Source organism: Antennarius striatus, chromosome 11 (genome assembly GCF_040054535.1).
Source record: "Antennarius striatus isolate MH-2024 chromosome 11, ASM4005453v1, whole genome shotgun sequence".
NCBI lineage: Eukaryota > Metazoa > Chordata > Actinopteri > Lophiiformes > Antennariidae > Antennarius > Antennarius striatus.
The window spans coordinates 17064428-17090422 of record NC_090786.1 but is presented as its reverse complement, the minus strand read 5'-3'; the positions used below and the strand labels follow the sequence as shown (position 1 = coordinate 17090422).

Below are 25995 nucleotides of genomic sequence, written 5' to 3'. Positions count from 1 at the left end.
TGCAGTATTGTTGTTTGACAAAATATTGCGTCCTTAAAATTAACCAAAAAAATGTATTTGAATTTATAATTTTCAGGACCAGTTTTTTTTTCTGATATAAATGACCTTCACTTACACATTTCAGGTTCCGACATGTACTCTAAGGAATAACTCATTAGTGACTTTCTGCAAGAGATGTTTCCCTTGACATTTTTATTGCCTTTAAAAAGATATACGATACATTAAATAACTTACAGCTTTCTTAAACCCAGATTTTTACCTGTGATCCCTAGATAGCAGTATTTGTTCTCATCTGTAGGTTTGAGTAATGCCTGTGAAACCATTAATAAACTAATAGTTTTTTTTCATTACAACGATTAAAAACAGACATAATAATAAAGTCCTTTCACAGGCACTTAACAAACCAAGTGTTCACAAAAGAAATGCATAAGGGTTCAAAGGTGTTGACATGAGAATGAATATTAATGACTTTTATACTGCTATATGTTGTGAATATTTTTTCCATTAGATATTTCCATTACTTGCTGTATTTATTTCATTATTTCATCTTAGATATAAAAAAACACATCCATCTAAAAACACATTATACTTTTACTGTTTGGGACTATGAGGGAAGGTACAGCTATTGATATGATCTGTGGTCTACACAGTCTTACATACAGTAAATAGATCCTCATCTGTTTGGAAGACTGAGATTGACCGGAAAAATCAGCTCTGCACAGCAAACAGATTCTTATTGGATGTGGTAAGATATCCTTAAGATACCCTGTACAATGCCAGAGCTAAGATGGAGACTAAGTAGAACAACTTAGTGGAAAATTTTCAGACGGGCTGGGCTATTTCAGAAACTGCATTGACTGCATTGCTAGCATCTACAGAAAATGGTCCAAAAAACAAACAAACAAACAAACAAACAAAAAATAAACCATGCATGGATAAAAATACCTTGTTGATGTGATCAGAGGAGAATTGGCAGACAGGTTTGAAATGATAGAAAGGCAACAGTCACTCAAATAACCACTTGCTATAACCAATGAATGTAATAATATCTCAAACAACATTTACATAATGTTTCAAATAGATAAAGAAAAATTAAACCAAGTATTTGTGATTATGCTGGATTATTGTAATTCGTTGTCATCAGGCTGTCACCATGAGTCTCTATGGACTCTCCATCTGATCCAGAATAATGCTGTATGTGTTCTGACCACAATTAGTATGAAAGCGCATAAAGCTCCCATTTTTGTTTCTCTACATTAAAATCCATAGAATAATTTAAAATCTTTTATGTACAAGGTCTTAAATGGTAAGGCACCAACACAACTCATCGAGAACATTACATCCCCAGGGTGAAGAGTTACTGGTTATCCTGAGAGTCTTTAAAAGATAAATCACCTGAAAAAAAAGTCTCTCATGTTCAAAGAAATGTCTGTTGTAATGTTAATCAGGTTAATACAGTGCTTTTCAATTATTTTCTGTTGCAACCCCCCAGCAAGCAGAAAACAATTCGCGCCCCCCACTCTCTGCCTCGACTATAAATATCAATTGTCTATAAAATTGTTAAGTACACCTCTGCATAAAATTGAATCCTTACTAACATTAAAGAAAACAAAAAAAGGAAAAAAGGAATATAGTTCAATTCATAGCAAAGAATAATTTAATTAACATTACTGTATTTTTAGTCTGTAACAGAAAGGTTTAAAAGTGCATCTATTTGCCTGAAACAAAAAAAAAAACTTGCTTAAAGTGTAAACATTTTGACCAACTTGTTGCACCATTTGATACTGAAAAATAAATTCAAATAAAATCAATAACTAATAAAAAAAATCAAATTCAGTTCAGAAACATTAACTGAGTAGCACAGCACCTCAACCTACAAAACAAAAATGAATAAAACAATTTGTGGTGATTTTTTTTTTTTTAAATTCAAAATGAGGAAGTCAGGATTAGTGGCTACAATGAGCTCGTTTTGGCAGTGCACAACTTTTAGGGTTTGAAGCATAAAACTGAGCTCTCAGCTCCTGCTCAATGTTTCAGCTCCTCTGCTGTTCTTTTTTTTTGGTTGCACTAAGCAGTTTTGTACTCCACCTTATATGATGCTATCATTTACTGAAGTAGCATTTACAAATCGGGGTGATTTCTGGCAATAATCTGGGACGTTTTCGCTGAAAAAAATAAAATAAAATAAAATAAACAACCCAGCGGTTTATCAGCGTGATTAGGGTATAATGTCTTCAAGTTCCGCCTTAAGGCTTCATGCTGTCCGCTGCAAGCATTTTCAGACACAGTGAACACACCAGCCTCTCACAGCGAAGCCCAGCGCGACAGAAGCTTATTCATAGTTCCTCCGGCTAACCCTAACCCTGCGAGCGCCCCTGCTGACTACTGTAGTGGAAATAAAAGGACGTTCCCCAGGATCTCACGCCCCCCACCCCCACACCCCGAATCGCACCGCGCGCTTCTAGGGGAGCGCGCCACACTGTGAGAAACGCTGGGTTAATAGAACTTTTTAGAGACTTTTCAATTCTCCTTAAGAAACAGTGACATCTAGTGGTATGCTCTGATTAGTACATAGAGAAAACTTGATTACGATTTAAACAAGGCAGTCAGAAACACCCCTGAATTAAAATTTTTACCCTGACCTACACGTTTTTGTGCCTCTGGCTTCCTGAAAATGTTTTTTTGTTTGTTTTGTGCTTATATCTCATCAGGTTTCAGAGATGTGTGCCTAAAAAGGTATAAAAGTGAAAATTTGACCTTGACCTAGTTTTTCAAGGACAAGATTGTAATCTAATTGTCAACCCCTTGCCTCCTCGAATATAACACCTTTTGTTTTGTCTTTCTATCTTATCCGGTTCCTGAGATACGTGCAAATTTTTTTTTTTACAAAAGTTGAAATCTGACCCTGACCTAGTTTTCTCAATGTCAATGTCATCATCTCATTTTCATCCCCTTTGCCACCCTAGTAATGTGCTTTTTCTTTAATCTTTCTATCTGCAACGGTTGTGAAGATATTTGGTGGACGGGTGGACATACAGTACACACAAACACTGACAATTACAATAATAATAATAATAATAATAATAATAATAATAATAATAATAATAATAGTCCTTTACTGTTGTCCCACAGTGGGGAAATTTTTGCGATCGTGGCAGCGGGGTGTGTGTTTCATACATACTTAAATAATATACATACATATTAACATATGCAACATATGAAATATACATATTCACATATGGTAAACATATATCATATTATCAAAAATTTACATTTTCTATTTACACTGCAAGACTATACACTTCAAACGACAGAACTGCAGATTCATTCAATACATCAACGCTTTGCGGGATGTAACGAAATGTTATCTTTGTTTATAGATTGTCATTATCATCATTAAGAAGTTCTGCTAGTGTACCACTGTGGTTTTGGATAATACCTGTACCTGACACATTTTTAAAACTTTTTTTACAAATCTGTAATAGGCTTGTCATTGGTAGAGTGGACATCAAATTAATATTACAATAAGAAAAATTGCAAATTAATGTGCCAGATATGTGGGACAATTATCTTAACTTCCCTGTAAAGGAAACAGCTCATTGAGACATCCGGTGAGCACCGAGAATTTGCTTCAGTTACTCCTGGGAAACATAAATACTTCTAAGATTGTGATTAATGTTTTGGCTGTAGCATGTGAAAATAGAAAGGAAACATAATTTAAATATATTTATATATTATGTATATATAAATCCACACATCTATGCCCAACCTAGAATTGCAAATTTTTTATATGTATGAACTGATGTAAAACTCTGGTTCTAGAAAAACATGGTGTCCACTCTAGGATAACGTCAGTGGTTTCAGGAGCAGATGGGTCTGGACTAAAGCCGAGCTAACACACCAGATGACAGACAGCGGTCCCTCATATAAGATGACCAAACCGATTTGATCTGCCTTACACATCCTGCCCTCTGACATTTGTTTATTTGTGTATTTTGAGACAATTCTTATGGCCATGCAGTATTGATTGTGGCGGATAATATAGACAAAATCAGCACCACAATTGTCCTTAGACCGGATAATAACACATGAATTATAGGCCAAGGTCACAGCACAATTGAAACCATATTATGAGCAATTACTCCATCATGAAAATTTAAGTTATCTGAAATTTAGAAATGAAAGTTTAGTTGTTTGTCAAAAAGGATATCCAAAGCCAATAAGGAAAAAAAAGTTGCATCCTTTATCGGATTTGATATAAGAAGTTCAAAAGATACGAGTTGGAGAGTAGATTGTACGGAGGATATTACAGTATTATAAAATGACATAATTGCAATGTGATCAAACAGTACTCATAACATGAATAAATTTTGTAATTAACAGTCACATTTGGAATTACAATGTAGAAATAAAAAAAAAAACTCATCTTAAAATTACACTTTTTGTATATGGAGATTAGTTGCAGTCAGTTTACATCCGGCGTCCCTCTTCACTAAACTGGAGGCTGACCCGGTACGAACAACCTACTAGACGAAGACCACATATGATTGACGCAAAATTTTGACCAATCAAGTGGCAATAATACCTTTCACAACAGCCAATCGTTTAGCTAGGATTCGTACACAATAATTACGGCGCAATCACTGTAGGTTGAGCTAACAGAGGTTCATAGAAATTTGACAGCTTCACAGGTGAGACAACCGTCCAGAGGCTGTTTCACTTTATATTTCAGCTTTTTCCCGGAACACTATTCACTGTGAGCCTGGGGTTGACACAGTCAAAAAACAACCATTCGAAGTCAAACCATTCCGGCAGTATGAGCAAAAAGAAAAAGGACTGGAAGACTGAAAAAGGTAAGGCTTGTTTGGGGGTATGGGGCTATCATCATCTCTATGGCAGACAGCATGGATTCATATCTTGTCAGAAGACTGACACTCTTTTTTTTTTTTGTATTTTCTGTCTGGCTACTACTAAACACAGATTAGTCGACAATCCCATACAGATGTCATGAGGATGTTGCGCCTCAGTTTGGTGCCGTACTGTGTTTGACGTTCGTAAAAACATTGTTACCCTGTCTGCTTATTAGCTTAAATTTAAGCATCTCCCTGGTTTTCCGGGAGCCTTTTTCTCCCTGAGTGAATACTCCTTACTAGCATCTATTTCCTCCCACCTGTGTGATGCACAAGCAGCAGCTGACTCCACTGAGTTGCAAACCACTTTCTGTGCAAATAATAGTCAAACCGTTATAAATGGCTAATAGTTTAAAATGTGGTTATTTAAAATGTATGAAAAGACAGTACAAACGGTCTCGCTAACAGACCTGCAGTAAAGGCTGTACATAAAGCGATCCAAGAAACGTGTCTAATGAACTCGTCTCATTCAGACTAGAGACCTGTTGTGCATTAACATGCAAAGAAAATACAAGTTGACTCTGTCTATAGTGGGATATTATATCATTCACAAATTGAATTTAAAAATAGATATAGACATTTTATCATGTGGCACAGAGCTTTTTTTTTTAGAATAATGGTTGTCGTTTTCAGTCGGTTCGCCACAGGTACAGCAGGTGGTGCCACAGCTGTTCATTAATCACACTAATTAATGACATTCACTTTACTGTATGTCACTTTATGACCGTATACACTATCAGGGCGATGGAACCAGAGCACACTGATACCTGTTATGGTATGTAAGAACATGTGTTGTGAAAATGTGGCTCCATCTTTGTTTTTGTGGTAAGCTTACAGCCGGAACAGGACCAGGGCCACATGGATCAGTGTGGGCCTGAGGTGGACTATGGGTTCCAGACCTGACCTCTCCTTTAACCACGGCTCTAGTGATAGATGAAACACCTGTTTATTAATGTAACATTTTCTAAATGGTTATTAAAATTGTTATCAGGGGTAATGATTTAATACCAGCCAGTCATCTTCAGGTTGAGCAATTTAACATCACAGAATTAACATCAAGTAAATCATATTTTATTTTCTGACTCTAAGATAAACTTCATTATTGTGTTTTTTATCAAAAAGTATTTTTCCCAGAAATACACAATAATATGTTACTACATTATAATGAAGACAAGAAGTGGAGCAGTAAGCTAGATAAGTAGCGCCAAGTAAGGGAACTTAAGTCAAACATGCATTGTTTCAAGGTTTTTGTGGTCTGATACAAAAAGATATCTCACATTGTTGTAGAAGAAAGAGAAGCAACTTTAGGTTATGTTATGCTTGACCTACACATAAGCATTTAGACATAAGCATCATGGCTTTGCAGACTCATCTGCAGAGCGGACTCAGTGGTCGGGCTGAGCCTGGACTCTGTGAAGACACTTCTGCAGAGCAGGACTATGTCTAAAGTCAGGGCTATCATGAATAACACCAGCCACCCCCTGCACACCACCTTCTCCCAGCAGAGAAGCACCTTCAGTGGCAGATTGCTGTCACACAGCGCCTCCACAGAGAGGCTGAGGTCCTCCTTCGTGCCCCGTGCCATCAGGGGGTACAATGACTCTCTCAGGAGGGCAGGGGGGAGGTGGCAAGGTCTGCACGCGGTTGAATGGAGGGGATGAGATGTCAGCCTGTGCTGCAGTGTAGTAGGGCCAAGATGTTTTGATATTAGATAGTGAAGCCTTATATTTTTGACCATTGTGAGATAGATATTAGATATTAGATTTTGTGATATTAGATAGATATATTTTGTGATATTAGATAGACATTAGTTGTTGTGATATTAGATAGTGGTGCCTTACATTGTAAGAAGGGTGTACCTTACCCACCATGTGGGCCTCCTGCTAATTTTAACTTGCACTTTTTATTTTTATTTATGTTATTTTATTTTATTTTAATTTTATACTGTTTATATTTCAGTGATAATTTAGTATATGTCCTGTTAATGCTACATGTGTCTGCTAGTGTAGTGTATGTCTTGTGTTATGTCCTTTGGTGTCAGTGTTTCTTTTTTTTATCCAGTATTTCTTCATTATGTAATGCCTGATCAGTGGATATGTGCAATTTCCTCTGGGATTAATTATCTATCTATCTATCTATCTATCTATCTATCTATCTATCTATCTATCTATCTATCTATCTATCTATCTATCTATCTATCTATCTATCTATCATTTAATAGTCCCACAGTGGGGAAATTTGTAATTAATTTGTAATTAATCTTTGCATTTGCATGTAGTACATGCAAAGATTAATTATTGTAAGCCCTGTTACGTTCTGTGGTTTGTTCTTTGACAAAATCAATGGACAATAATACAGAATTTCCCTTGGATGCATCAGGAAACAAGGAACAAGGATTACATAGTGTTAAAAGATTTTATGAAATCAGTTATGCAGTGTAATCAGTAGGACAAGTTGTAGGAACGCAAAAATACCCAAGCATTTTTGAGCTCATATTCCCCTGACATTTAAGTTGAACTTGGAGATTTTTCATTGACCAAAAGTTTAGCACGTTGAAGTTCCTTATTGTGGTCCAGAGAAATGTGCTCTGTTTAACCACAAAAGAGACATTCATCCATGTAGAATAAAACAACCATGGAAATGACATAAGTGGATGTCTTCTGGCAGAAATACCTTATATAAGTCTGACCTACTGTGGGATGATTTGCAAAAACATAGCCCATACTGTGTGTGTGTGTGTGTGTGTGTGTGTGTGTGTGTGTGTGTGTGTGTGTGTGTGTGTGTGTGTGTGTGTGTGTGCACGCGTGCGTGTAACGTTCTGCTATTGCATCATTTCAATTTACCTCCGGCTTGGAAATTGCATATGGTGTGCAAGTGGGTTTTTATGTAAAGATGGTCTCAGAGTCAATGAGATAACTGGTGTGATGCCTGCTTTCCATAAAAGCCCAGTGGCTTCTGGAGACATGTAATGATACAAGCCGTTTTTTTCTGGGGTTGGTTTATAACACTACACAAGCAACAAAGAAAAGCAGTTGTAATTAGTTACATATTCAATATATGTTACTGCATGTCTGGCAGCGGCATCACAAAGTACACAAACTAAGGTAATTTGTAAGGTAATTTCTTTGGCAAATTGTTAATAATAAATTTGTATGAGACTGTATGATGCAGCAGTGCAGAACAGAGCCAGTATGAAGAGGAAAAAAAAATGTTCAGAGTGCAATGAAACAACAGTGGCATAGTGCTGCACTTCACAGTTGAGAGCTGTTATTTGCAGTAGGATGAAATACTCATAATCTATTTCCAAAGAAAAACAACTAGGATAAAGGTCCCAGTTAAATGCATATTTGTGAAAGTTAGGTCCAAAAATAAAGAAGTTTAAACTTCAAAAATATCTAAAGGCACCTCTCCTGTACATAGACCTGTAATTCTTTAAAATTTATTTGACTAAAACCCTTGTCTGGGACTAATTTCACTCAAAAAATGAACCTAAATTCAACTCAGATAAAAAAGGAACAAATAATTAAAGTCTATAAACATCAGAGACACCACCACAATACTTGGTTGTTCTGTATAGAAAGTTTTCTGAAACAGTAAACAGTTAATGAGATATGACATAGATGGGAGAGATAGAAACTATTCCTTTATCTTTGTCTCTTCTTTGTGGCAGGGTTAGTAATGAGATAGATGTGAGATGTTTCACTTGAAATGAACACACTTTTCTTCTTACCTGTCTGCCAGTACCTTACCTGCCATTAAGTTCACTTTCCTCTCTTCCACAGATAGACTCCTCCTTCTAGAAAGAGAGGAGAGGCGCAAGGAGTATCGCCGTCAAGACTTTATATCTCTGGACAAAATTCCCACCTGGAGGGAGGAAACTACATGTGAGAGACAGCTCATTGTTTAAAAATTGTGACTTCCAGACCGACACATTATGAAATGGAATACATTTCAACAAAACAATATCCATATGTAATTGTATACAGTATTCAGTATTTTTTATGTTCTCACTTGTTGCTGTGTTCCAATAAAAATAAAGCACAACTTTGCACATATGTTGTACAAACATTGAAAGAAGCATTAAAAAGCAGTTATATTTATCTGTTTGAATTAAATAAATTGATTACATATTTTGTTTGGTATGTATTTAATTTCTTTTTTTTTTTTTTAATGTATTTAATTTAATTTCAATATACTGTTTTGATCCCGGAAGGGCAATTAAGAATGCACACTCTAGCTAATGATTCAAATGCATGCATATATATATATTAGTGTGTACAGGCCCCTGTAGCACACACACACATACACAAGGGGGCCTGCAGGCGTGCAAGGGAGGTACAGTGGCAGGCAGTTCCATCATGGTGCACCTTAAATGAGCAATTTGTAAAGGGGACGGCACCTTGCTCAAGGGCGCCTCGGCAGTGCTCCAGAGGTGAGCTGACACCTCCCACTGTCAGCTCACCTCCGGGTATTTTTTTGGGCGGGAGCGGGAATCGAACCACCGATCTTGAAATCATAGGACGACCCGCTCTACCGCCTGCTTTACCACTGAGCCACTAACTCATGTTTATGCCTAGTTTATTACAGTATTTCTTGTACATTAACATTTCTAATAGTACTGGTAAGTGTAAACAAGCCTCTGGTTTTTGGTTTATGTACTTTAATGAAAAACCACAGTTTTTGTGAATGACGCCTTTCATTCACTTGCAGACATGACTTGCAGAGCTGTTTAATAACATTATTTATTTTCAGATGTGCTTTTGGCTACTCACAATGAAAAGATAGCTCTAAGAGACATTATTTTATGAAGTGTCATTGATCCCACCTTGCTAGGACAGATTTTGTGATGACTTGTCAGTGTCTGGTGTGACTGTTGCAACACAAAGTATGTGCTTGTTGGTTTTAGCCACTGGCGTGATACCTTACTCTTAAATAGCTGTGTGAAGTTGCTACATATTGGTAGGAGCTAGAACATTCGCTTGAAAACACTGATCCAGTACATACAAAATATGTTCAAAGGGTGACATTTTTGGTGATAAAACCATGCATAAATCAGGATCACTTCAGCTTCCCAGGTTCATGTACCAGTTCTTCCATTTCTTTGCAACTTGTATTTTCAATCAATCAAAACCCTGCAAACCTTGTGGCCTGTCAGCAGAGGCGGTTCAACTAGCAAACCCTGTCAACCTTCTAACTCTGCCACCATAGAATGTTTTGTTAAGGTTTTGCTTATACATGGGTAACTTACATAATTTCAAAGATGAGCATTACATATCAAGCTAACATTTTTTCATGTGGTCAAGCAGCACTTCAAAATGAGGTTATAATTACGCTAAATACACATCTACTAATGAGGAATTGATATTTTTATATTACAAATAATACAAAAATGATTTCATGGGTTGTAATTTTCTTGTAATGAATCAAACTAATCCATTTTAACTTCTGTTGTGGGTGCTATGCCGATGTTATAAGGGCCATCTGCATGTTAGATGATATTGTAGTTTGTGGTGTAAGATAGGAGGATACTTCACAGAATGCTTGTGTAGTTGAAATAAAAGGACTACTATTTTTAGTTTATGAGCTGGTAAGGTGTCAGATTTGACTTTTTTTTTTCTTTAAACAATCCTGAATGTGTAAGTTGTTGATAGTTTATGAGAACAGTCTGACTATTTGGTTCTTCCAAGTCCTTCAGTCAAGGGTTGAATTTGAACTTTTGTTGTCGACATTTGCTATCTCCCCTCCCCAAAAATCTATTAAATTAAATCTCAAAAGCGACCACATCAGAACTTGAGGAATTTCTTGATCTCAGTCGTTATTTTTCTCTAACTTAACTATTGCTCATCAGCCGAGGTTAATCTATCTTCTCAGAAGTGTTTCCAACAGTAGTGAGTTTTTCAGTTGTTTTTTTTAATAAAATATATTTGTGCAATGCAGGAGGCTGAATTCAGAAATTGCTGACTCTTGGTAATAATGTGCTCCTATGTTTAGTTCACGACTCTGATAACAACTCAGTGTTCTGAGAGACTTGTAGTCCTGTCTTAACCAGCTTTAACAGTGTAAAGTGTTCAGATCATGTACGTTTTATGAAGCCTGTCAATTTTTGGAAAACACTTGTTTCTCCTCTGGTTGGTATACGACCCAGTGAATTTGGGTGGCTACTTTGTGAAGTCTTTCCTTTTCTGGAAACAAAAGACAATGAACTTGACAGTAGAAGTTATTAAGTTATCAATTATTAAGGTGAAGGTGCTGACTGATGCATGAAGTCTTGTACAGAAATCCTCAGTACCCAGAAACTAAAAATAAAAATTGTTTGATTATTTTATCCGCTCAAGTTATCTGCATCAGATTTAAAAATGTGAAATGTTTGTCTCTATTACCAGTTGTTTTTATTTTTATGATTGCTGCATTTGTGTTTGTCCAGCTAAAAATCACTCAGAATATCTGCTGTTGAATGTTTTCATAATGTCTGGCATCTCAGACGTTACAGTCCCCTCAATAGCTCTGCTAACCAAGTCCATGCTTCTCATCCTCCACTCCCATGTACATCTATATTTGGTATTTGATACCTTGATATGTGATATTGGTGTTGAATTATTGTAATACGTTGAAGTTATGCTTTCTTTTCAGGCAATGAGAAAGAGGAGGAGAAGGAGCTGACAGGTGGAGGTGGGCTGAGTGATAAAGTATCTCTCTACAAAGGGGATATTACGGTCTTGGAGGTAGACGCCATAGTAAATGCTGGTAAGGACTTACACTTTTACTACTGGGACTTGTAGGACTTGCTACTTTAAGGCAGTCCATTACATTGCCTTTGACTGCCCTCTACTGTTTTGATTTTGCAATTGCTAGCTCCTGCGGTATTGGACAAAAGTGTGGTGTGATTGAGGAAGATGCTATATGCATATTGGATATATGTTCTCTGTGGACTGACTTTGCACGAGCAAATACAGATTACTATTGTTGGACATTAATAAGATGTTTGCAGTCCACTGAAAATTTTTTCTTTTGGTGAAACAGTAATAAAATTGATTTTGATTTGGTTGATAGGTGTGTTTATCTCCTTTGCCATTCATGTGGCATCTATGTGGTGTAATGACTAGTGATTACAAATACAATGTCGCTGGTGGGGGACACTGGTAAAATTAGTAAAAGTATGTAAAAGAACGTCTGGCAGAGGTTGTCAGAGATTTGTGCTGCTGTTACGTAATTTTTCGCAGTCACAGCCTACACACACCTTTAGAGCTAATAAAAGATTGCTTCACCTGTTGCTTCTGCAGCTGATTTTCTGAGCCATTATACAGTCAGAGTTGACAGTGTATCACCATAGCTGTACAACAGCAGCTTACTGCATGCTGTATATTGTCTGCTCTGGCTCATTGTAGTTGTGTTTCATAAAATTTATTTCCTCATTTAGGATTTCTAAGCCCTTGCACATTTACATTGTACAGTTTATTAAGCAGTGTGCATCTTGTGTGGAACTTATACACTATAATTTATGCAAGATTAATGGATGGGAAAAAAACAGATCGCTCTGTTGAATAAACTTCATGAATTAAATCTGTTATGTAAATAATCATCCTGTTTCGGAAAGGGTGATGTGATGTTCTGAATCTGAAAAGTCTTTTCAGCCACCTGGAACACAACTAATTGTCATGGTTATTGTCTTGCTTTATTAAAATTTGAGTTTTGTGATAACCGATAATTATTTCATTACTTTATGCTTTTTTGTTTATATTTATGCGCATAGAGATTAAGTTAGTGGGTGTACCTTGGATCCAGTATAGTCACTGAAACAATATACTGGTGTTATATATTCCTGTTGGAGCATCCTCCTTATTGCCAGTGTACACCTTCAAAGGGAAAACCAAGCAATGTTTAGTTTCAGTGACAATAGAAATATCATACAGTATATGAGGATGGAAATCATTTTCAGAATAAAATTATTGATGCTCTTGTCTTAAAATGTTCAAGACTACTGTAGCAAAAGCAGGTCTTTTGTCTTAATGGCTAATACTGCCAGATGTGTGGGTTCTTATTCAGAGAGGCAGTTGTCTCAGCAGTCTATAAGAGGGATGCGAAAGCATTTTTTTTCCAGAAGGTCTCGTCCTTTGATCCACACTACTCTCTTTGTACTGCACAAGTCTTAGCAAAGTTAGCTGGTTTGATGGCAGTACTGTCTTATTTTTCTTTTAATGTATTTTTTGATATGGAGGTTCCAGACCGCATTGCTTTTTTTGTTGTTTTTGTCATTGTTTGATGAATTTGCTGTATGGCATGCCGTTGTGTTGTAATAATGGAAACACAGGATGCATTACTTGAAGGGACTAACACCAACTCTTCTCTGTACTTACATTTTTTGTTGAGTAGCAGTCCTGAACATGTGAACAATGCCAGGCCACATATATGGATATGATTTTGAGATAGCTTTTTCAACTTCTCACCTTTCATCTGTTGAATGATTCCAATCTCAAACTTGCAGAATTTCCATTTTATTATTCTGTTTTTCACTGAGGTTCGGCATCAGTAGACTGCCTTCTATGAAGTGTGTGACTTCATAGATGGCACACGCTTCATAAATTTGTGTCATTTGTGTCAAATATGAAGTGAAGACATTAATTCTGACAATGGAAGTTAAGTGTGAAAGACTCTAAAACATATTTTGATTCAAAGGAAGGAATGTGTAGTACTTTGCACACTTTCAGTATCAGGATTCTTTGATACTGCAGTTGAATAAGTCAGTTATAATTCTATTAAATTAATAGGCTCATATATATTGACTTCATGCGGTACTATGACAGAGCTTAACATCTGATTGCTTATCTTTGAGACTGTATGACCATTATGGTTTTCCAAATGCAGTGATTGTAGCTCATGGGAATGAACATTGACTTTGTTGTTTGCAGCTGTATGTGTGAGTTTTTTTCTTTGCATCTGGAAATTTTGTGCAGCAAGATTTTGTCAATGGAGAAATACCTTCCAGCTCGGTACAGCTGTTACAGTGTCTGCCTATAGTTTTCAAAAGGTGTCAAGTTGCTCTATGTGTTCCATTAAAGTTTAATTATTAGGTTCATCTGGGCTTGCACTAGGAGGTAGTAAGACCAAGCCACTGTGGCTCAGTGTAAAAGAATTGAGTAAACCACAAAAAGCCACATTCTGTGTCCAAGACAGTGGCGAAGCGCGCTGACGACCAACGCTTGTCGTGGGGGGTTAGGGGGGATAACCCCCACAGGGGGGTACGGAGGGCCTCCCCTGGGAGTTTTTTAGAAAATGGGGTTGTTTTCCTGCATTCTGAGGGCAAAATCTTCTGTTCAGTTTATCTACAAAAATACACTAAAGTCAACAATTGAAGCTTAACTATATTTATTTCTATCATACTTTATGCAGGTATAAATGTGAGATTCAACAATTGAAGACTTGCATTCTCTATGAGAAGATACAGTCATACAAAATGTTACTCAATGTTTACTTGTAAGTTTTACTTGGACTAGAATACATTTTAACTTTGACCACCACCAACGCCATTGGTATGCCATAGTTTAGTTTTTTGTTTTTTTTAATTCGATAACATGATTTTTCATTTCAATTTAAAAAGGCATGAAAAGTAGCAAGCGAGGTGAATACACATTTACATACATCGCTGGTTATTCCTGCCGGTCATAAGGATTAAAAGTCTAAGAGTACAAAAAAAGTATTGATAATATCTTTCATTTACCTTCTGATTGGTCTGTCAACACTCCTACCCCCTCTCAGCATTCACCTTTTGTTGTTTAATTAGGATTATAACACAAATCCTACTATTTAACACTGTATTCTTAATTTCTTTTGATCGATCGTCTTCACCTTGTCGTACACTAATTCGCGGGTTTAGCTTGTAAAAATAGAATCTTTTTGTTTTTCATTGGATGAAAGGAGGTCATGACCCGAGTGTATATTTAATGATCAGGAGTGTTCGGGTCACTTTGGCTATTTCCGTCGGCATGCGCCGAAAGAAATAGTGGGAGCTCCCAGGGAGCCACTGTGTAGGGATGGGCGATACCGGGAATTTTGGTATTGATCCGATAACAAGTAAATACAGGGTAGTATCGGCCGATACCGATATGATACCGATACTTTTTGCTTGGAAATGTCAAGATCATTGTATAATTGACCACCCCCGTGAGTTAGTTTATTATAATTGTGATAAACACAGCACAAAGATTTTAGGCAATACAAATGTTTCATTTTTTATTAAATAACTACAATGCAAGCTTTAATAGTATAAAAAATAAAATACTTCTACTACAACTGGTTCAGAAAAAAAGTCAAGAGAGTCAAACCAAAAAAAGCAGCAATGTAACGTAATGTTATTTCGGGCGTTAATGTTTGTTTAACACTTTAATGTACATGGTTCACAATAAGTTAGATATTATGAGAGACACATGTTTGAGGTAATAAATATTACACTAATGAAACTAATGGTGTTTCTTCTCATTCACAATATAACTTTTATTTATATCATTACAATTCAGACCAAGTAGGAAAGCAGTCACATAAATAACAATATCAATAACATATTGTGAACCTTGTATTTTATCTGATTACTTTAGTAATATAATTAATCAATAGATTAATCGTTTACTTGGGTGATGGATAGCTGTAGCCCTTAGTAAAACAAGATTTTTTTCAACTGGGTGAACATATAACCATTGAACCAATCTCCTAAAATTGATACCCAATTACATTGTGAAAAACATATTACGTGGGTATTTTTGATTTTTTGGCTGAAAAGCCTCTGCCAGAGTACATTTTCTCTGTCCGGAGGATGCAGCAGGCCAGTGGCCAGGTAGGGGGAGAAGCTAAAGGTGTGCATCAGTCACTCACTCAGGCAGAGACTCAGAGTAGCAGGGGGCGCTGGGCGAGAGAGAGACGGGAGTGATGCGCTATTTGCACAGAGAAGCGGCGCTTTGAGGGAATTGGTAGAGGAGCGAAGTATCGATCCCAGGACAATAATATCGATCCGATCCAAGTACTTGCTTAGAATCGATAATATCGATATTTGGATTGATCCGCCCACCCCTACTGCTGTGGGTCTGGCCGCTGGAGCGTCGGGTCTGTTGGGGGGCTGCTGGCTTCCGACGGGTCGTCGTTGGTCCAGCGAAGCGGCGGAAAACAGAAAGACGCACTTTGGTTTTGAAACGGTGTCCGAAGAGGAGAAGACTCAGAGAGTGTATAAGGTGTTTGAAAATGTGGCGCAGACGGAAATGCACCGACGGAAATAGCGGCGTTAGCGAGAGAAAAAGTTTGTTATCGCTCGGGGATTTTCGCGAGTCCAGAAAAGTTGTACATTTTAGCCTTTTTTCCTAAAAATAAGAACGCCACTGTGGCTACACAAGCCAAAAATCTTGTAGCCAATCTGGAATTTTCTTCGCCTATGGCGACGTGGCGAATGGCAAGCCCAGTTCATTGAGTTTTTAATTCTTCCTTAATTCTGTTTGGCTGGAGGTTGAACAGGAGGTGCTCAAATTGTCTCTTGGATGAGAGCCTAGACAGAGTAAAGGAGGGGGTGTGGTGACAATCTGTAAACTCCAAGTGTGGAGGGCTGGATGGCCAGAACATCACTGCCCACATTTTGGCCACTGCCAAAATGTGGGTGGGTATATTAAAATATTAACTGTAACTTTTCTCTGACCGTTTTTAAGGGTTGAGAGCAACAGACAGTATTTAAGACCCAAAATAATGCACTGATATTTTATCCCTTGAAATTCTGAGCGTGAAAGATTTTGTCCCTGATCCTCTCTATTAGTCCATGTCTTTAACATATCTCTTCATATGGAATTGGACAATGATAGATGGAAAGAGAGGACTATCACAGTTAATCATTACATACTTCATTGAAAATTGCAGGGTTCACTAAAAGTTGAAAGCATTCTCAAACTGGGTTTTAAATTTAATGCATGTCATTACTGTGGCTTTTACATGGCAAACACAAGATAATGTCCTCCATTTTTTTTTCCTCCTCGTCTTTGTACTTGGAGTTCATTTGAGTGTCGCCATTTCTTTCAGACCAGAGTAAGGTCGTAAAGATTGCAGTGCAAAGTGGAGAGGACATCTCATATCTTGATGACTGTTGTAATTATGCACAGGGGTTAACTCCTAATCCATTACCTGCTCTAAACCTTGCCCATCTTTCTATATTAGATCATTTTTTACAGGAACCAATTTAGGGTGCATGGGGAATCTGGTTATGAATGCTATAAAGAACCTGAAGGGTTCTGAAGGGGATGAGTGGGAGAAAGGCAATAGGTATTCAGTTGTATGGAACTGCTCGTACTGCAGTCATCATAGGTTTGATGAGAGCAATGACCCTCAGAGAGCAGAATACTGGGATGTGGTTGTGATTGTCGTTTAACAATTTATTTGATATCCAGTTGATTTAAATATTGTTTTCCTGCAGAGGTTCCTGGCTGGCATTGTTTTTCTTAATGGTGCATTCATATTGTACAGTATGGAAACCTGTATGCTCTGATGTATTCTGAATAATATGCATTATTATTGTGTGGTCAGAAGAAGACTGCTAAGGCACTGATTAAATTCTGTCCATTAATAATCAACTGATCAGTGAATAAGTGACTCACACCATATGTGATGCAACATGAGAGTTTAAGAAAACATTATTGACATCTCTTATTGTGTTGCTAAGGGCTGCCTTCAGGAATGAGGCGAGTATGTGGTGTTTGTGGTTCATCCTTTTCTGCCTATTGAAAAGCTCACTAGTTGTAGCAGGACAGCAACAGCGCGGAATAATGGTTTGTAATGTTGAGAGAATATTTTATGCTTCTCTTAGCCTCAAGACTTAATGGAGAGCACTGCCTTATTTATAAGGGAATGACTCTCTGAGTGCTCTGGTAATATTCAAGTTTGTAAAGCAGAGGGCTTTTCAGAATGAAAAGTAGGTGTGACATTTTTCTTCTCTTTCTCAGTGCTTGGTCTATAGATAAACTAAACAGAGACTTTGAACTGTCACGCCTCAAACATGAAATGGTTGTAATTATATGACATATCAGCCTGTTCTACTGTCTGAAACCCAGTGCACTCTTATGAAATGTATTGGCTGTCCAAATCCTTATTTCACTAGATATGTCTAAAAAGTTTGTAGAGGTCCACATCACTGGGTGGAATAGGGATGTATTTAGCCGTGACTGAAAAGGTTATCTCTCTAATACACTCATATAGACTAGACTGGGGCATGAAATGCCAAAAAGTAATATGCTATTCACATATTGCTCTTCAATTTGCCTTAGTTTTTCAGGGGTTTTTGGGTTTTCTTCCTGCTGTTAGGGATCGTTTCTGGTTTGACTCTTCATTACATCTTCTGTCAGGCAATAGATGAGCTTCATGACACACTCAAGCCCTGGAGAGTACTGCTTGATGGGCTTATTTGCCTGCAGATTCACACCTTTTGCCATGAGGGAGAGATGTAGCCACCCTTCAAGCAACGTGTCTGCATTCAGGGTATCTCAGTTTCTGTTCTCTTTCACTCTTTCAGCAGTGTGCAAGTACACAATGACACTTCCACAGACACACACACACGTGCACAGTGTACTGGAACAGCAGAGGACTGGGATCCTCTTCAGCAAACTTGTGATTGTTGCACAGTCACACTAAAAATAAAAATCAATTCCCCTGCCTTAGAGAACTTACTGGTCCGTTGAACAGTGAAATAACTGAGTGGGTTGTATTTGGTCCTGCACTAAAAGGTCCAGTTAATCGTATCAGGGTCTGTCCGAGATTCAGTACAAGTTCAGGGTTTGCTTTGCCTTGGGGTACAAATATGAACCTAGGTGACAAATCACTTCGTGAGCAACTTGATTTCTCTTGCACTGTTCAGATTGTGCCTGGCAGTTGTTTGTTCAACATCAATGTTGTTTACTAATCTCTGTGGCCTATGGGGTGCCACCATTACCTATTAGAAATTATTTTTCACAATTTGTGCTTAGTGGAAAGTAATTGCACAAATCTGCCCTTCCAGGGTGTAAGGCCAGAACTTCAAGAATACACCCCCTGCCTTGACTGCTAATGGTCTATAAGGCTGCGTTCAGACTGCAGGCATATCAAATTTACTTCCATATCTGATTTTTAGGGCTGACTATTCACACTTTTTTTAGCAAATGTCCAAATGCGATCTGGCTCTGTTCAGACTGGGCCACATTATTGACAGGTTGCCGTAACAACGACGTCGGGGCAGAGGCGTCGTTCAGTGCGTGTAAAGTGTGAGGTCATAATTTTGACGGCGGCAACAGCGACAACAACAACGACGAACATGAAGTTTTGTTACCTTAGTGTATTGGCGATATCACTGTCTGGTAGAGGTGAAGAAAATCTCACACACACCGCTCCGTAATGCCCAATGCTCTTCCTTCTGGCGCCTTGCTCTTGCGTAGAGGATATGACATCACGGACCGCCAAATCCGATCGGAGTATTTGGAGCTGTTCAGATTGAAACACATCTGTCCATATCCGATACGAAACTACTTCCAGAATGTGGTTTCAATCCATCCTGCAAAAATCTGATATCATGTGGTATGGGACTGTTCAGACTGCAAACGAGATATCCGATATCAGTCTGGATGAGCTAAAAATCAGATATAGGCGGCCAGTCTGATCAAGGCCTAACCATATTGGGTGTTTTGGAAAATGAGCCATGTTCTGTCATCAGTCCACATCTTCTCTGAAAGACAAACATCACTGTACAATCACACAAAATAATGCTGAGGCCATGAAACTCACTTTGTTTTTGGAGATAGGTCATAGTGCTCACGAAGGTGTCTGTCATTCAGCCAAGTTTCGAAGTTCCGTTGTTGCAAGACATCTTAAGCCGTGATTGTCAAGGTCAGAAAGCTGCTGTTTGTATGCGTGTTTTTTCTCATTATCCCCTTCTTTTGACTCTTTTCCGCTATCTCTTATTTGAAACAAACATTTCAGACCGCACTGCTCGATGTTGGACACATGGCAGACCTCACGCGTTCATGTTGTTAGTATGATGGTATTCAGACAACATCTCACAGAGAGACACTTCCTCACCTTCTTTCGCACTTCTCACTTGTGAGGTGAATTTTTTTGAAAATAGCAAAAATTATGTATGTAGTGTTTGTGGTAGTTGAACAATAAAATGCTTGTAGTATAACACAGGGAACAGTAACAGGTTAGGAGTAGACCAACAGATGAATGGATCCACCTGTGGGAGGCACTGTGGTTCCACATAAGTATGATAGTAGAACAAGTTTAAGATGTGGGATGACGGGCTGCTCTACATTTCAGATTGATGAATTTTGTTTTATCTACTTCTCCTCCACAGATGTTCATTTGGAACTGTTTAAGCTGAGAACTGGAAATTCCAAGACATTGTACTGATTTTCAGCATCCAGTTCATCAATAACTGAGAAAAATGTCCAACATTGGGATGTTTTCTGAAACTGAAATCTAGTCTTGGGGCAAAAGAAGAGATGTTGATTTTGGAACTCAGTGTACGGTTTCTGATGTTGCCCTGTATTACCATAGAAGAATGTGTCTGAGTTTTTTTTATTGTGGTGATGATGAGATACAGCGTGTGTGCTGAGGATGTGTATGTGTGCGTTCGCGCGCAAATGTAGTGGTATGCTCAAAGAGGGAGTGAGTTCTTTGATCTGTATGAGAATGGGGAAAGATGTAGAGTGAGACTCTATCCTTGAACAATGAAACCTGGGTGGGAGAAGACCCTGACTGCTGCCTGTTTTTCTCCACAGTGACCAGGAACTGTTCCCTGCACGATGGGCAGAACAATAGTCTTCCCTTTAACACTATTTAATTCTGTCTGACTATGTTTCCCCTATATTTGATTCACTTCCAGTTGGTTTATCCAGTCCTGCAAACATTCAGAACATATATATGTTTAGAATATATATATAACATATATAAACAAATACAAGCTATGAAATATATAAACCCATAGAGTGTTCACCTGTACAGAGAAACTCTTCACCTGTATAGAAATACTGATGGGGTTGTTTAAAGGCTTGATGTGGCATGTTATCTGGATTGTGCAGTGGTCTTGTAGCAAAAACAAAGCAATCAAGTGCAGTGTTAATGTGATGGAGTCAAAATTCAATCTAGAATAGGATACTATTTTGTGTCCTCCTATTTGCTTACTTGCTGAGCAGAAACATCACTCCACATAAGAGGACCTCAAAGCAACTGAAAGGATTGTGATGTTTGCTGAGTAGCTTTAAATGAGAATACAATCCCCATAACCCAGGGCAGTTCATTCAATATTTTGAGAATCTGCAAGTTAGTCTTAAAGCTGAGGAACGGGGGGCAGTGTTCAGACGCAATTTCTCTCAGCTGGCCGTTTAGAGTGCATTCTAAAATAGGCAATGTCTCTACCTTACTTTAAAAAGTTAAGTAATTACAAAATGTAAATAAAAGTCTGTATGATTCTTGACTTCAGTTGTATTTCTAGAAACTCATTCTAAAATTTGTGTAAATATTCTGAATTACATCTTCATGTCTTTATACATTTTAATTATTAGCATGTTTTCCTTAGTGTTCATCAAAAATCTTGTCTTTGTTGTTAAAAGTAATTTTTAAGCTGCTAAGTTTGTCACAGTGAAAACGGATGCAGATGGCACAGGTTATCAGCCATCACCCGCGGGCTGGCTAGGTTCCTACCATTGTGCTTATTATGAGATGTGATTAGAGCAGTTACCTTAAATGGCTTCATTCATCTCAGTATTGTGACAGATGTGATTTTTAGGCTTGAATTTCAAACTGTTGAATATACCCTAAACATTATTAATCACTGTTTGTCTTAGCACCAGTATTGTTTCATCTTACTTTGACATTTTCTTTTTTAATTTTACTATTTTTGAAGACATTATTTTTAACCTTCTCATTATTAACGTCTTATTCATGCAATCCTCATAAATGGGGACACTTCATAAAAAGAAAAACTCAGAGGAGCAACTTTTTCAGGCTTTTCTTTCAGAATGATCTCAAAATATATTGAAAATCATACAAAAATGCCTGTTCAAAGTAGCTGTCAGTTTTGTGCATAAAGACAATAGATAGTTCTTAAATTGTATTGACACACAAAATTAAATGACTATAATTAAATTACAGTATTATTATCGCAAATGTTTTGCATCAGTTATATACTACATCTTTGAAGAAAATGTTTGGGAACTGTCCACTGCTGGACATAATGTGATGTCAGATAGTAATCTGTTAAAATTGTTTTGCACATTCTGCAAATGATGTCTATAGATTCAGAATGCTTTTAGTCTGTCATACCCAAATTAGGTTTGATGGCAACACCAGCAACAGTGAACTCAAACAATGAGAGACCTTTTCCATCTTCCTTGATAAAACAAACAAGTTATTAAGTGAAACCAACCAAGCTGTGAAGTATTGCAAGAGACAATGGATGTTAAAACAAAAGTTGCTTTTTTAAGCTTTTGGACCGCAAAATGCTCTTTAGTATTCAGGCCTTGACCTTAAAGTGCAGTACACTGCTAAATGCTGACAAATATAAATTAGCTTGTCTGAAGGAAACATGTTGACAATGAGTGATTTCATACGTACATGCTGCCTCTTTAATGGCAGAGATTCAAATCTGTTAAATAGCCAACAGAATGTAGCCCATGTTGTGGTGTAATAGGATCCAGTGTATCAATCAGATGACCTATCCTGTTATAATGTTTAATTGAGCCGAATCGCTATATTGTCAGTCCGCATGAATATAATGTCTGGACATATGCACTATTCTCCAGCAATCAGTAGCTCCTCTCTGGGCCTACGTGGGTGCACAGTTGTTATCCTCATGTATGGTAATGAAGAACTGACTGGACGTCCTGATGAAATGGATTTCTCTGCTGTTGACACAAGTGATTGTGTGGTTACTGTAGGGCTTAGGTAATGTGAACTCATTATGGACAAAGACCTTTGTTCAGCAGAATGATAATAGAATCAGGGCTGGATTCTGTTGGCTGTGATGAACAGTAAGCTTTATGTGAAGTGTCTGGAAGATATGAGTCTATTAGGCATGATGGAGTTATTATTTTGAAAGGTTTTATACAGTAGCTCACAAGCCAGTATTTGATGTAACTACCTGGCAAACAATCAGTACTAATGAGCTCCATCAGGATTTTTTCTGAAAGCAGAACACATTTAGTCTCATTTATGACAATATTATAGGAAAAGGTAGGGCACACTGGAGGATTTTATTTCTTCTGTTGGTCATGTAAGACTGTTATTAGAGGAACAAGTCATTGCATACTGAGAATATTCTGTTAAATGCTTGACATTTGATACTGCATAACAAACTCCCCAATAGAACAAAGTAATTTCAGGTTGACCCAAGAAGTTAGATCAGGTTTTATTGCCATAACAGGGAGCAGCATGGGAGGGAATTTTTGATGAGGGGAAGCAGAAAAGGGAGGAGGCTTCTGCCTTAGTGCCTGCAATGTGAAGAGGTGGTTAATGCAGCAGAGGTCAGAGGGTTGCTCATATAGAGTAGGAATAGACAAGCTGATGATCTGTTTCGAGGTGGGGAGACCTGCCTTTGAGGTTCGCCCTCAAACAAACTGCATTTGTCTAACCTCGCTCAGCTGTGGAACTATAATGAGATGATGGCTTCTGCCATTAGCATGATGAAATGGACAAATAAGTGACTTTAGTGAAACCCATTCAAATAAGGGGCTGCAATTTGATTGGCCTTTGATGCTTCAGTATGCCATGGAGACAATTTAATCTCTTCAATACAATCTTTGTCCCCTGTCGATGTACAAACAAATCAGATTAAGGTTTACATTAAGGCAGATAGTACACAGTCGTTCCGATACTTGGGGTAGCATTGGGATCAGCATGGAGCCAAAGCTGTTCTTTTGTGCTTATGATTTTTTAGTGCATTTTTCTCGCATTAAGATCCTATATCTGTTTTTTTTCTTCATAGAGATCCTTCAGAATTACAATAGTACATCAAGCTTCATGTGAAATCATGGAAAGAAAGACTAATAGCTTTATCAGCATAGAATTAAGTAGAAAATTAAATACCAAACTATGCAGTAGATTTTGCACAGAAATTCTCCCTAATTTTAAAGTTATATTTAGTATACCCTGTCTTGTGATTCAGCATTATTTAGTTGCAATATTAAGTACATCTGAAGTGACATCTGAAGTCAAATTAATCAGCTCTTAAACAGCTTCCTTTCAATCCTGTCTTTCATATGAGCACTGAAAAAGCCATCCTTCATCATCCTTTTGTGTGTTGTGTCACCATGAGGTGTTGATTCCTTTTTAAAAGTTGAATTTACTGTGAACAATTGCTGAAGAGGAGCAAGTAGATTAAAGGAGAAAATCTTGTTTTTCTTGAGTTGTTTTTTTGTTCGTAGGCCGTACCACTTAGACAAACTTGAAGACAATGTGCATAGACACTGTTTATTAGTAGACATACATTGACAAGCTATCATATGAGTAGAAGAATATGAAGGAATATAAATGGGAGGAAGTTATGACAGGCAGGGGACTCAGAGGAGGATGTTGTGTACTCTCACAAGATTTAATTTCCCATGTTCCGTAGATTATCAGGCACCACATGGCCATCATCCAACCAGCACGGTTCCCCAGTGGCTTGCAACGCTGTTGATGAAACACATCAAATTACTTTTGAAAGGGACATTTATCATGCTGTAAGGAGTGTCTTGAAAATAGTGTAAAAGATACAACAAATGTGCTTTTTATCATACTGGCCTAACCTTTCGTCCTTTAGAAACATTTAATCCTTCAATTCCCTTTTTGATGATATCAATTCATGGTTTGAGATTGTTGATTATCATTGGATATTACTCATATGTTTTATTTGCTGATTAAAGGAAAAAATGTGACTTTCACAGTTTCATCGTAAGTAGAGATGATATTTTTGGTCATAAAATAAGTGTATCTGCAGGTTTGAAAAGTATGGATCAACAGAAATGATTGATCAGTAATCAGCTGCCAATATTTGTGGCTTTCATAGTTTACCATCCTGGCCACAATACAAATGAACTGCTAATATTTGCCTTTTAGACTATTTTAGACTTTTATTCCTTTTCACACTTTTCCAATCATGAATAACAGAGAGCAGAGTCATACTATACACCAGACTATTCAGAGCTGATACAAGGCATTGGAAGTAGTTTCTGAGCTGGTAAAAATGTTGAGGTAGGTATTTTAAACTTGAATCCCCTTAGCTCTGTCACTGCAAAACACCACCTCAGATATCATATATCCTTATTTCTTTAATTTTTCTGGAGGTGACCTATTCTTATAAAATAATACCACTTTTCACATACTGAAAATTAAAATGTGTAAAATGTGTAAAAAAATGTGTTTGTGTGATACAAACTCATGACTAAATATGTGCATGAAAATGCCACCATAGACTGGACTTAAAATCTGATATCATTGTCAACTTAAACTGACCATACATTTTCACAAGAGGTTTTATTGGCAAGCTTGTTTACTGGATTGTTTTGCTTTAACCTATTTAATTTCTGGGTGATTACTGCACCACTGCAAATCTTTTATTTAGCTTTGTGTGGACCTTCTCTCCAGACATGGTGACCACATTAATTGTTTGATATTAGTTTTGACTGTACATACACTGTAATGTGGACACAGGAGCATGTCACTCTTCTTTATCCAAGTGTGTTTTACATGGCACGGTAATTGTGCATTCACAGTGTAAATTAGTGAGAACAGCTACACAATGATTTCCATTTAGAAAACTCAATTTACTGTGAGCCACTTAGTGCTGCCAGTGCTGGTGAATTTAGTAGATGAATGTTGGTACAGGCCACGAGGAAAGACGGAAAAACAGAAGGTCAGGTGGTGTTTTCATTGAAGACTTTGCCTGGCTTGATGTTTATTCCATTGATTTTTTTTTTTTGCAAGCAGGACTAGTTGAAAGAAAAATTTAAATTCAAGAAAAGTTAGACTTTAAACTGTCTTTTATACAAAAAGTTAAGTGTTCCTCAGTTTTCGGTTACTGTCTCCTGTATGTGTGTGGACAGCTCTCGCCTCCGGACCAGCT

At 37.5% G+C, this 25995-nt stretch overlaps 1 protein-coding gene across 3 annotated transcripts in view; it reads left to right on the top strand.

Annotated features, from left to right (window-relative positions):
- Nucleotides 1–4670: 4670 nt before the first annotated feature.
- The window catches only part of macrod2 (mono-ADP ribosylhydrolase 2), a 471756-nt gene continuing 450431 nt past the window's right edge, over nt 4671–25995 (top strand). For all 3 annotated transcript variants that reach the window (XM_068327322.1, XM_068327321.1, XM_068327320.1), the window contains exons 1-3: nt 4671–4853; nt 8693–8794; nt 11541–11654. In XM_068327322.1, the coding sequence (XP_068183423.1) occupies nt 4817–4853; nt 8693–8794; nt 11541–11654 (253 nt within the window). In that variant the 5' untranslated portion in view covers nt 4671–4816. The remainder of the gene's footprint in view (nt 4854–8692; nt 8795–11540; nt 11655–25995) is intronic.